The sequence below is a fragment of the Chrysoperla carnea genome, chromosome 3 (genome assembly GCF_905475395.1).
Source record: "Chrysoperla carnea chromosome 3, inChrCarn1.1, whole genome shotgun sequence".
Lineage (NCBI taxonomy): Eukaryota > Metazoa > Arthropoda > Insecta > Neuroptera > Chrysopidae > Chrysoperla > Chrysoperla carnea.
In genome coordinates, this window is record NC_058339.1 from 79,000,397 (window position 1) to 79,012,847 (window position 12,451).

Genomic DNA, 12,451 nt, shown 5'->3' on the forward strand with positions numbered 1-12,451 from the left:
ATAATAATTGAGCAGGGTTTTAAAATTTGATTATGAGTATATTCCATTTATAATAATAATTGCCAAAAAATGACAACTATCAGATTTAAGAAATAGTTCTTACATTGTGGTGGTTGAATATTGCAATAACGGAAAGGATCTCCCGTATATCCTTGACGACATGTACATGATGGTAAATGATTGACTACTTGGCAATCTGCATTTTGTCCACATGTTCCTGGACAAGGATCTTGACATTTTTGTCTGATACATGCACGATTTGATGGACAATCTGAATTAAGGACGCATTCTGGCCTACAACCCTCATACGGGTTGCCAATATGGTCTGCCATACAAGTACAAGATCCGGCGCCATTTTGTTCACGGCATATAGCATTTGCTCCACATGGAGAAGGTACACAAGGTGTTGGTCTTTCTTGTGGCAATGATTGTATTTCTTGAACATTACAAACAGTGAATGGGTCCCCATAATAGCCAGGTAAACAAATACAATTTGGTGTATGACTAACTACACGACATTCAGCATTTGCACCACAAGAGCCGGGGCATGGGTCTCGACATTTTTGATTAATACATGCTAATTGACTAGAACATTCTCCGTTACTGACACATTCCGGTCTACAATTTGGTGGTGCACCAATAAATTCTGGTAGGCATGAGCAAGATGGCGAATCACCAGAAACTTGACACTGAGCATTAGGACCACATGGTGATGGCTGGCATGGGTTTGTTGGTATTTCCACGGGTGCTTGTTCAGCTGTGATGGTGGAAAGAAGTATTCGTTAATGAAAGAAGTTGAGTTGGAGAATTATTCATTGAATGAAAAAAATAGCTTACGTATTGGCGAGCATCGTATAAATGGATCCCCAGTATATCTTGGTGGGCAACTACAAATTGGATTGTGATATACAACTTCGCATCTAGCACCAATGCCACATGTACCAGGACATGGATCGCGACATTTTTGATTGCTACATGCCTCATTAGCAGCACATTCAGAACTAACAACGCACTCTGGTCGACATGTTGGTGGACTACCAATATATCCCGGTACACAAGAACAAACAGCTTGTCCATTAATTTCGCGACATTGACTGTTTGGTCCACATGGACTTGGATTGCAAGGGTGTTTTATTTCGGGTGCTAAAATTATATATTTTATTATATTATTTTAAGGTTTAAGTTGTTTCATTTTATTTCGTTATTGAATTTCAATTTGCAAATTGAAAAAGTTTACTAATTTTAAAGCATAAATATTACACGTACCAGGTACTGGTCGACATTGTACAAATGCATTGCCCGTTTGACCTGGTGGGCAACTGCACATTGGAATATGATTAACCACATCACATAGTGCATTTTGTCCACAAGTGCCAGGGCATGGATTTGTACATTTATTTCGTATACAAGCTTTATCACGTGGGCAATCCGAACTAAGAACACATTCAGGTCTACATCCAGAATATGGATCACCTTGATATTCCGGTAAGCATGTACAAACACCATTATCACATTGTGCATTTGCACCGCAAGGTGATGGATTGCAAGGGTCTACCTCAATTGCTTCAGCTGTAATATTGAAAAATTTACAAAAATTTTTACATTATGCAAGACTAGAGGCAAAGTTATTTATTATATTTCAATCTTACGTGGAGGTGGCGGTTTCGGATAACAATTACTGAATGGATCACCAGTATATCCTTCAGGGCATGTACAAACAGGTGTATGATTAATAACACTGCATTGAGCATTTGCACCACAAGATCCAGGGCATGGGTCACGACATTTTTCACGAATACATGCTTGATTACTTGCACATTCAGGATTTATTGTGCACTCTGGACGACAATTTGGTGGACTTCCAATATAATTGCTTAAACAAGAGCATGACGGTGTGCCACCGATATCACGACACTCAGAATATGGACCGCATGGCGATGGCAAACATGGATTTGTGTATATTGGTGCAGCCGGAGGTGGAGACGGTGCTATGTTTTAAGAAGAAAGAAAAATTTTTGATACCAGAAAAAAGTGTACATTTTTAGGAAAATTGAATATAAGTTTCTTACGTGGTATTGGGAAACATCTGCTGAATGCATCACCAGTATGGCCTGATTTACATGAGCATATTGGACTGTGATTTATAACATGGCATTGTGCATTCAAACCGCAAGGGCCTGGACATGGGTCAACACATTTTTGATTCATACAAGCTTGACTTAAGGGACATTCCGCACTGACAGTACATTCAGGTCGACATCCTGGTGGTGAGCCAATAAATGTTGGTAAACATGAGCATACTGCTTGGTTATTAATTTCTCTACATTGACTATTGGGTCCACACGGCGTTGGTACACATGGATTACCACGCTCTGGTTCAATAGCTGTTAATAATAATTGAGCAGGGTTTTAAAATTTGATTATGAGTATATTCCATTTATAATAATAATTGCCAAAAAATGACAACTATCAGATTTAAGAAATAGTTCTTACATTGTGGTGGTTGAATATTGCAATAACGGAAAGGATCTCCCGTATATCCTTGACGACATGTACATGATGGTAAATGATTGACTACTTGGCAATCTGCATTTTGTCCACATGTTCCTGGACAAGGATCTTGACATTTTTGTCTGATACATGCACGATTTGATGGACAATCTGAATTAAGGACGCATTCTGGCCTACAACCCTCATACGGGTTGCCAATATGGTCTGCCATACAAGTACAAGATCCGGCGCCATTTTGTTCACGGCATATAGCATTTGCTCCACATGGAGAAGGTACACAAGGTGTTGGTCTTTCTTGTGGCAATGATTGTATTTCTTGAACATTACAAACAGTGAATGGGTCCCCATAATAGCCAGGTAAACAAATACAATTTGGTGTATGACTAACTACACGACATTCAGCATTTGCACCACAAGAGCCGGGGCATGGGTCTCGACATTTTTGATTAATACATGCTAATTGACTAGAACATTCTCCGTTACTGACACATTCCGGTCTACAATTTGGTGGTGCACCAATAAATTCTGGTAGGCATGAGCAAGATGGCGAATCACCAGAAACTTGACACTGAGCATTAGGACCACATGGTGATGGCTGGCATGGGTTTGTTGGTATTTCCACGGGTGCTTGTTCAGCTGTGATGGTGGAAAGAAGTATTCGTTAATGAAAGAAGTTGAGTTGGAGAATTATTCATTGAATGAAAAAAATAGCTTACGTATTGGCGAGCATCGTATAAATGGATCCCCAGTATATCTTGGTGGGCAACTACAAATTGGATTGTGATATACAACTTCGCATCTAGCACCAATGCCACATGTACCAGGACATGGATCGCGACATTTTTGATTGCTACATGCCTCATTAGCAGCACATTCAGAACTAACAACGCACTCTGGTCGACATGTTGGTGGACTACCAATATATCCCGGTACACAAGAACAAACAGCTTGTCCATTAATTTCGCGACATTGACTGTTTGGTCCACATGGACTTGGATTACAAGGGTGTTTTATTTCGGGTGCTAAAATTATATATTTTATTATATTATTTTAAGGTTTAAGTTGTTTCATTTTATTTCGTTATTGAATTTCAATTTGCAAATTGAAAAAGTTTACTAATTTTAAAGCATAAATATTACACGTACCAGGTACTGGTCGACATTGTACAAATGCATTGCCCGTTTGACCTGGTGGGCAACTGCACATTGGAATATGATTAACCACATCACATAGTGCATTTTGTCCACAAGTGCCAGGGCATGGATTTGTACATTTATTTCGTATACAAGCTTTATCACGTGGGCAATCCGAACTAAGAACACATTCAGGTCTACATCCAGAATATGGATCACCTTGATATTCCGGTAAGCATGTACAAACACCATTATCACATTGTGCATTTGCACCGCAAGGTGATGGATTGCAAGGGTCTACCTCAATTGCTTCAGCTGTAATATTGAAAAATTTACAAAAATTTTTACATTATGCAAGACTAGAGGCAAAGTTATTTATTATATTTCAATCTTACGTGGAGGTGGCGGTTTCGGATAACAATTACTGAATGGATCACCAGTATATCCTTCAGGGCATGTACAAACAGGTGTATGATTAATAACACTGCATTGAGCATTTGCACCACAAGATCCAGGGCATGGGTCACGACATTTTTCACGAATACATGCTTGATTACTTGCACATTCAGGATTTATTGTGCACTCTGGACGACAATTTGGTGGACTTCCAATATAATTGCTTAAACAAGAGCATGACGGTGTGCCACCGATATCACGACACTCAGAATATGGACCGCATGGCGATGGCAAACATGGATTTGTGTATATTGGTGCAGCCGGAGGTGGAGACGGTGCTATGTTTTAAGAAGAAAGAAAAATTTTTGATACCAGAAAAAAGTGTACATTTTTAGGAAAATTGAATATAAGTTTCTTACGTGGTATTGGGAAACATCTGCTGAATGCATCACCAGTATGGCCTGATTTACATGAGCATATTGGACTGTGATTTATAACATGGCATTGTGCATTCAAACCGCAAGGGCCTGGACATGGGTCAACACATTTTTGATTCATACAAGCTTGACTTAAGGGACATTCCGCACTGACAGTACATTCAGGTCGACATCCTGGTGGTGAGCCAATAAATGTTGGTAAACATGAGCATACTGCTTGGTTATTAATTTCTCTACATTGACTATTGGGTCCACACGGCGTTGGTACACATGGATTACCACGCTCTGGTTCAATAGCTGTTAATAATAATTGAGCAGGGTTTTAAAATTTGATTATGAGTATATTCCATTTATAATAATAATTGCCAAAAAATGACAACTATCAGATTTAAGAAATAGTTCTTACATTGTGGTGGTTGAATATTGCAATAACGGAAAGGATCTCCCGTATATCCTTGACGACATGTACATGATGGTAAATGATTGACTACTTGGCAATCTGCATTTTGTCCACATGTTCCTGGACAAGGATCTTGACATTTTTGTCTGATACATGCACGATTTGATGGACAATCTGAATTAAGGACGCATTCTGGCCTACAACCCTCATACGGGTTGCCAATATGGTCTGCCATACAAGTACAAGATCCGGCGCCATTTTGTTCACGGCATATAGCATTTGCTCCACATGGAGAAGGTACACAAGGTGTTGGTCTTTCTTGTGGCAATGATTGTATTTCTTGAACATTACAAACAGTGAATGGGTCCCCATAATAGCCAGGTAAACAAATACAATTTGGTGTATGACTAACTACACGACATTCAGCATTTGCACCACAAGAGCCGGGGCATGGGTCTCGACATTTTTGATTAATACATGCTAATTGACTAGAACATTCTCCGTTACTGACACATTCCGGTCTACAATTTGGTGGTGCACCAATAAATTCTGGTAGGCATGAGCAAGATGGCGAATCACCAGAAACTTGACACTGAGCATTAGGACCACATGGTGATGGCTGGCATGGGTTTGTTGGTATTTCCACGGGTGCTTGTTCAGCTGTGATGGTGGAAAGAAGTATTCGTTAATGAAAGAAGTTGAGTTGGAGAATTATTCATTGAATGAAAAAAATAGCTTACGTATTGGCGAGCATCGTATAAATGGATCCCCAGTATATCTTGGTGGGCAACTACAAATTGGATTGTGATATACAACTTCGCATCTAGCACCAATGCCACATGTACCAGGACATGGATCGCGACATTTTTGATTGCTACATGCCTCATTAGCAGCACATTCAGAACTAACAACGCACTCTGGTCGACATGTTGGTGGACTACCAATATATCCCGGTACACAAGAACAAACAGCTTGTCCATTAATTTCGCGACATTGACTGTTTGGTCCACATGGACTTGGATTACAAGGGTGTTTTATTTCGGGTGCTAAAATTATATATTTTATTATATTATTTTAAGGTTTAAGTTGTTTCATTTTATTTCGTTATTGAATTTCAATTTGCAAATTGAAAAAGTTTACTAATTTTAAAGCATAAATATTACACGTACCAGGTACTGGTCGACATTGTACAAATGCATTGCCCGTTTGACCTGGTGGGCAACTGCACATTGGAATATGATTAACCACATCACATAGTGCATTTTGTCCACAAGTGCCAGGGCATGGATTTGTACATTTATTTCGTATACAAGCTTTATCACGTGGGCAATCCGAACTAAGAACACATTCAGGTCTACATCCAGAATATGGATCACCTTGATATTCCGGTAAGCATGTACAAACACCATTATCACATTGTGCATTTGCACCGCAAGGTGATGGATTGCAAGGGTCTACCTCAATTGCTTCGGCTGTAATATTGAAAAATTTACAAAAATTTTTACATTATGCAAGACTAGAGGCAAAGTTATTTATTATATTTCAATCTTACGTGGAGGTGGCGGTTTCGGATAACAATTACTGAATGGATCACCAGTATATCCTTCAGGGCATGTACAAACAGGTGTATGATTAATAACACTGCATTGAGCATTTGCACCACAAGATCCAGGGCATGGGTCACGACATTTTTCACGAATACATGCTTGATTACTTGCACATTCAGGATTTATTGTGCACTCTGGACGACAATTTGGTGGACTTCCAATATAATTGCTTAAACAAGAGCATGACGGTGTGCCACCGATATCACGACACTCAGAATATGGACCGCATGGCGATGGCAAACATGGATTTGTGTATATTGGTGCAGCCGGAGGTGGAGACGGTGCTATGTTTTAAGAAGAAAGAAAAATTGTTGATACCAGAAAAAAGTGTACATTTTTAGGAAAATTGAATATAAGTTTCTTACGTGGTATTGGGAAACATCTGCTGAATGCATCACCAGTATGGCCTGATTTACATGAGCATATTGGACTGTGATTTATAACATGGCATTGTGCATTCAAACCGCAAGGGCCTGGACATGGGTCAACACATTTTTGATTCATACAAGCTTGACTTAAGGGACATTCCGCACTGACAGTACATTCAGGTCGACATCCTGGTGGTGAGCCAATAAATGTTGGTAAACATGAGCATACTGCTTGGTTATTAATTTCTCTACATTGACTATTGGGTCCACACGGCGTTGGTACACATGGATTACCACGCTCTGGTTCAATAGCTGTTAATAATAATTGAGCAGGGTTTTAAAATTTGATTATGAGTATATTCCATTTATAATAATAATTGCCAAAAAATGACAACTATCAGATTTAAGAAATAGTTCTTACATTGTGGTGGTTGAATATTGCAATAACGGAAAGGATCTCCCGTATATCCTTGACGACATGTACATGATGGTAAATGATTGACTACTTGGCAATCTGCATTTTGTCCACATGTTCCTGGACAAGGATCTTGACATTTTTGTCTGATACATGCACGATTTGATGGACAATCTGAATTAAGGACGCATTCTGGCCTACAACCCTCATACGGGTTGCCAATATGGTCTGCCATACAAGTACAAGATCCGGCGCCATTTTGTTCACGGCATATAGCATTTGCTCCACATGGAGAAGGTACACAAGGTGTTGGTCTTTCTTGTGGCAATGATTGTATTTCTTGAACATTACAAACAGTGAATGGGTCCCCATAATAGCCAGGTAAACAAATACAATTTGGTGTATGACTAACTACACGACATTCAGCATTTGCACCACAAGAGCCGGGGCATGGGTCTCGACATTTTTGATTAATACATGCTAATTGACTAGAACATTCTCCGTTACTGACACATTCCGGTCTACAATTTGGTGGTGCACCAATAAATTCTGGTAGGCATGAGCAAGATGGCGAATCACCAGAAACTTGACACTGAGCATTAGGACCACATGGTGATGGCTGGCATGGGTTTGTTGGTATTTCCACGGGTGCTTGTTCAGCTGTGATGGTGGAAAGAAGTATTCGTTAATGAAAGAAGTTGAGTTGGAGAATTATTCATTGAATGAAAAAAATAGCTTACGTATTGGCGAGCATCGTATAAATGGATCCCCAGTATATCTTGGTGGGCAACTACAAATTGGATTGTGATATACAACTTCGCATCTAGCACCAATGCCACATGTACCAGGACATGGATCGCGACATTTTTGATTGCTACATGCCTCATTAGCAGCACATTCAGAACTAACAACGCACTCTGGTCGACATGTTGGTGGACTACCAATATATCCCGGTACACAAGAACAAACAGCTTGTCCATTAATTTCGCGACATTGACTGTTTGGTCCACATGGACTTGGATTACAAGGGTGTTTTATTTCGGGTGCTAAAATTATATATTTTATTATATTATTTTAAGGTTTAAGTTGTTTCATTTTATTTCGTTATTGAATTTCAATTTGCAAATTGAAAAAGTTTACTAATTTTAAAGCATAAATATTACACGTACCAGGTACTGGTCGACATTGTACAAATGCATTGCCCGTTTGACCTGGTGGGCAACTGCACATTGGAATATGATTAACCACATCACATAGTGCATTTTGTCCACAAGTGCCAGGGCATGGATTTGTACATTTATTTCGTATACAAGCTTTATCACGTGGGCAATCCGAACTAAGAACACATTCAGGTCTACATCCAGAATATGGATCACCTTGATATTCCGGTAAGCATGTACAAACACCATTATCACATTGTGCATTTGCACCGCAAGGTGATGGATTGCAAGGGTCTACCTCAATTGCTTCAGCTGTAATATTGAAAAATTTACAAAAATTTTTACATTATGCAAGACTAGAGGCAAAGTTATTTATTATATTTCAATCTTACGTGGAGGTGGCGGTTTCGGATAACAATTACTGAATGGATCACCAGTATATCCTTCAGGGCATGTACAAACAGGTGTATGATTAATAACACTGCATTGAGCATTTGCACCACAAGATCCAGGGCATGGGTCACGACATTTTTCACGAATACATGCTTGATTACTTGCACATTCAGGATTTATTGTGCACTCTGGACGACAATTTGGTGGACTTCCAATATAATTGCTTAAACAAGAGCATGACGGTGTGCCACCGATATCACGACACTCAGAATATGGACCGCATGGCGATGGCAAACATGGATTTGTGTATATTGGTGCAGCCGGAGGTGGAGACGGTGCTATGTTTTAAGAAGAAAGAAAAATTTTTGATACCAGAAAAAAGTGTACATTTTTAGGAAAATTGAATATAAGTTTCTTACGTGGTATTGGGAAACATCTGCTGAATGCATCACCAGTATGGCCTGATTTACATGAGCATATTGGACTGTGATTTATAACATGGCATTGTGCATTCAAACCGCAAGGGCCTGGACATGGGTCAACACATTTTTGATTCATACAAGCTTGACTTAAGGGACATTCCGCACTGACAGTACATTCAGGTCGACATCCTGGTGGTGAGCCAATAAATGTTGGTAAACATGAGCATACTGCTTGGTTATTAATTTCTCTACATTGACTATTGGGTCCACACGGCGTTGGTACACATGGATTACCACGCTCTGGTTCAATAGCTGTTAATAATAATTGAGCAGGGTTTTAAAATTTGATTATGAGTATATTCCATTTATAATAATAATTGCCAAAAAATGACAACTATCAGATTTAAGAAATAGTTCTTACATTGTGGTGGTTGAATATTGCAATAACGGAAAGGATCTCCCGTATATCCTTGACGACATGTACATGATGGTAAATGATTGACTACTTGGCAATCTGCATTTTGTCCACATGTTCCTGGACAAGGATCTTGGCATTTTTGTCTGATACATGCACGATTTGATGGACAATCTGAATTAAGGACGCATTCTGGCCTACAACCCTCATACGGGTTGCCAATATGGTCTGCCATACAAGTACAAGATCCGGCGCCATTTTGTTCACGGCATATAGCATTTGCTCCACATGGAGAAGGTACACAAGGCGTTGGTCTCTCTTGTATAACTGGAGAATCTGGTTAAAAACCAAAGACTTTAAAATTAGGCTAAAATTCTTTTGCAGGTGCTACTTTGAAGCTGGGATTTTATTTTTGGCGAAGCTGTTCTTTAAATAAAAAAGCGTTTGGAGTGGATTTCTGGAAGGAGTTTTTTTTGTTATTTTGTTTTCCATATTGAGATTTGATTTCTAATGCTTACGTTCCGTAATGTTTGTTTCTTCTAGGATTTTTATTTATTTTTACGTAATCTGCAATGCTCATTATCATTTCGTAAGATAGAAGTTATTTTTATTTTTCAGGAATGCTCGTATTACTTTTGGGTTGTTATTTTATATTGAGGATTTTATTTAGGCCCTCAAGGATTTCTTTTGTTGTTTATGTAAGCTCTTAGTTAGTACGCATTCAAACATTTTATAAGTTTGTATTATATATTTTTTCCCTAGGCTCTTATATATTTTCTTTATTCTTAAAGCTTAATTGTTAGTATGTATATAGAAATTGTTTCACTACTGTTCAATTCAAAGCTACCTCTTTGTGTTTGAACGAAACTGAAAAGACTAGTGTTAAGTTAAACGGTTCAAATATTAAAATGAAAATTATTGTTATTTCGTAATATTTGTCGTTCCATTTGGTAAAAATTATTTTATCTCAATTATAACTTTGTGTGAACTTTTATAGACACTCTCTGTCAATTTCGTTTCAAGCACTTAATTTTTTCCCTAGGCTCTTATAAGCTTGACTTTTAAAATTTTATTATGAAAGTATAGTATTAATACGTGGGGTCATTTTTTGAAGGGTAACCTTTGATTTAAGCGCATTTGTTAAGGTGGTATAAGTTAAGATGTTTAGTCAGCAATTCAGCACCAACGTTGGGGAACGTGGACTTACCTTTTTCAAGCTCCCATAAGTTAGTTTATAAAATTAACATATTAAATTATGCTTCCATTATTGTAAGTTGTGGAAAAAACAGTTATAAATTATTTGATACAATGCTTTTATTTTTCTAAAATCGAATTTTTTAAGAAAAATTCAGTAAGATCAATTGAATAAAGCCAAAATTAAAATTAATTTGTTGTACGCATTTTTTTCCCAAAATTACAATAATGTGTTAAAAAAAAAAAAATTATTTAAATTTTAAATATGAACTAATATACTAATTATGTGTCACTAATATACTAATATTATACTTGATCGCTAATATTATATTATTTTAAACGACTTTTATATAAACATTTTAATACAATTTCGTTTAAATGACTTATCTGCAGAATTTTATATATATATTTTGTTAAAATATATTATTTTAAAAATTTCAAATTATTTCTATATGCATTAGGTGTTTAATTTAGGGGTTAGAGATATTATATTTAATTAAAAATGCATATAGCAATTTTTGAAATCAAAACTAATTAGATTCATATTTAAAATTTATTATAAACCTTACTACTAACTAACATACTAATTCGGGAGGGGGGAGGTGGTATGCAAGCGAATATTTGTATTATTTTTGTAGCAAATCAAATATAACATTTATGCTAGGAAAAACTTAAAATGAATTGTTATAATAACTTGAACCAGAATTATTTTAAGTTATGAGTTGCGCTATCTTTCCTGATACTCAATTATCCTGCAGTTTTTTAACTAAAGCAAATTATTTAAATTCAAATAACTTAAAATTAATTTAAAGATTGCAAAATTGTTCAATAAGCAAATTATAATTTACTGAAGGTTAATAATTTAAATACGAATAATAGATTAAATAATTGAATTATATAAATTCAATTAAAATAGTTTGTGCAAACTTTCCTCTTCCTTTTTCTTCTAAGCAAATTATCCGCATACAGACTTTCACAGTTAAAACAAATTGCTAAAAATATCTTTATTTAAAGTTTGTGATTCAATAAGCAAATTATAACAACGTAAGGGTTAAAATTTCAACTGAAATACCTAGCAAAATGCATGGCTAAAAAACAGGGGCGTAGCTACTAGCTTTATGAGATATCCAGATTTCATGGAAAATCTTTATGGGAAATGAAATAAAAAAAACTCGTATAAACAAGACATTCTATTAATGAAATGGAAACTTTCTCTTTTTCTATAAACGTTTTTTATTATAGCACCTATACTTGAAGTAGTAAAAAGTTTTTCGAGTTGCTTTTTCTATTGACAATGTTGATAAGCACATTTTAATTGAATTGAAATTCTGGTTTTAAACATTATTTTAAAACAACTAATAACTCGTTTTGCGGCCTCCATTTGCTTATCTTGTTTAAAATATAAACGAGAAGGGATTTAGTGGCCCAAAAAGTTTTAAACACATTTTCAGATTACAGAAAGTTCTGAAATCTTTATTTGGTCTGAGAAATCAACATATTCAGCAATTCTCAATGATTCTAAAGTAAAAATCAGTAATTTTCATCAAAAATCTTATTTGCTGGTAACTCATTAAAAGACTCTCCTTCATTCTTGGTTTTT

General features: G+C 36.7%; 1 protein-coding gene across 1 annotated transcript in view; it reads right to left on the minus strand.

Annotated features, from left to right (window-relative positions):
- The window catches only part of LOC123294510, a 279,274-nt gene that overhangs the window by 31,338 nt on the left and 235,485 nt on the right, over positions 1-12,451 (minus strand). The window contains 22 exon segments of the mRNA XM_044875560.1: positions 104-748; positions 838-1,143; positions 1,267-1,569; positions 1,650-1,988; positions 2,070-2,372; positions 2,494-3,138; positions 3,228-3,533; positions 3,657-3,945; positions 4,005-4,378; positions 4,460-4,774; positions 4,884-5,528; positions 5,618-5,923; positions 6,047-6,349; positions 6,430-6,768; positions 6,850-7,164; positions 7,274-7,918; positions 8,008-8,313; positions 8,431-8,739; positions 8,820-9,158; positions 9,240-9,554; positions 9,664-9,993; positions 12,215-12,226. Coding sequence (XP_044731495.1) covers positions 104-748; positions 838-1,143; positions 1,267-1,569; positions 1,650-1,988; positions 2,070-2,372; positions 2,494-3,138; positions 3,228-3,533; positions 3,657-3,945; positions 4,005-4,378; positions 4,460-4,774; positions 4,884-5,528; positions 5,618-5,923; positions 6,047-6,349; positions 6,430-6,768; positions 6,850-7,164; positions 7,274-7,918; positions 8,008-8,313; positions 8,431-8,739; positions 8,820-9,158; positions 9,240-9,554; positions 9,664-9,993; positions 12,215-12,226 — 7,989 coding nt within the window.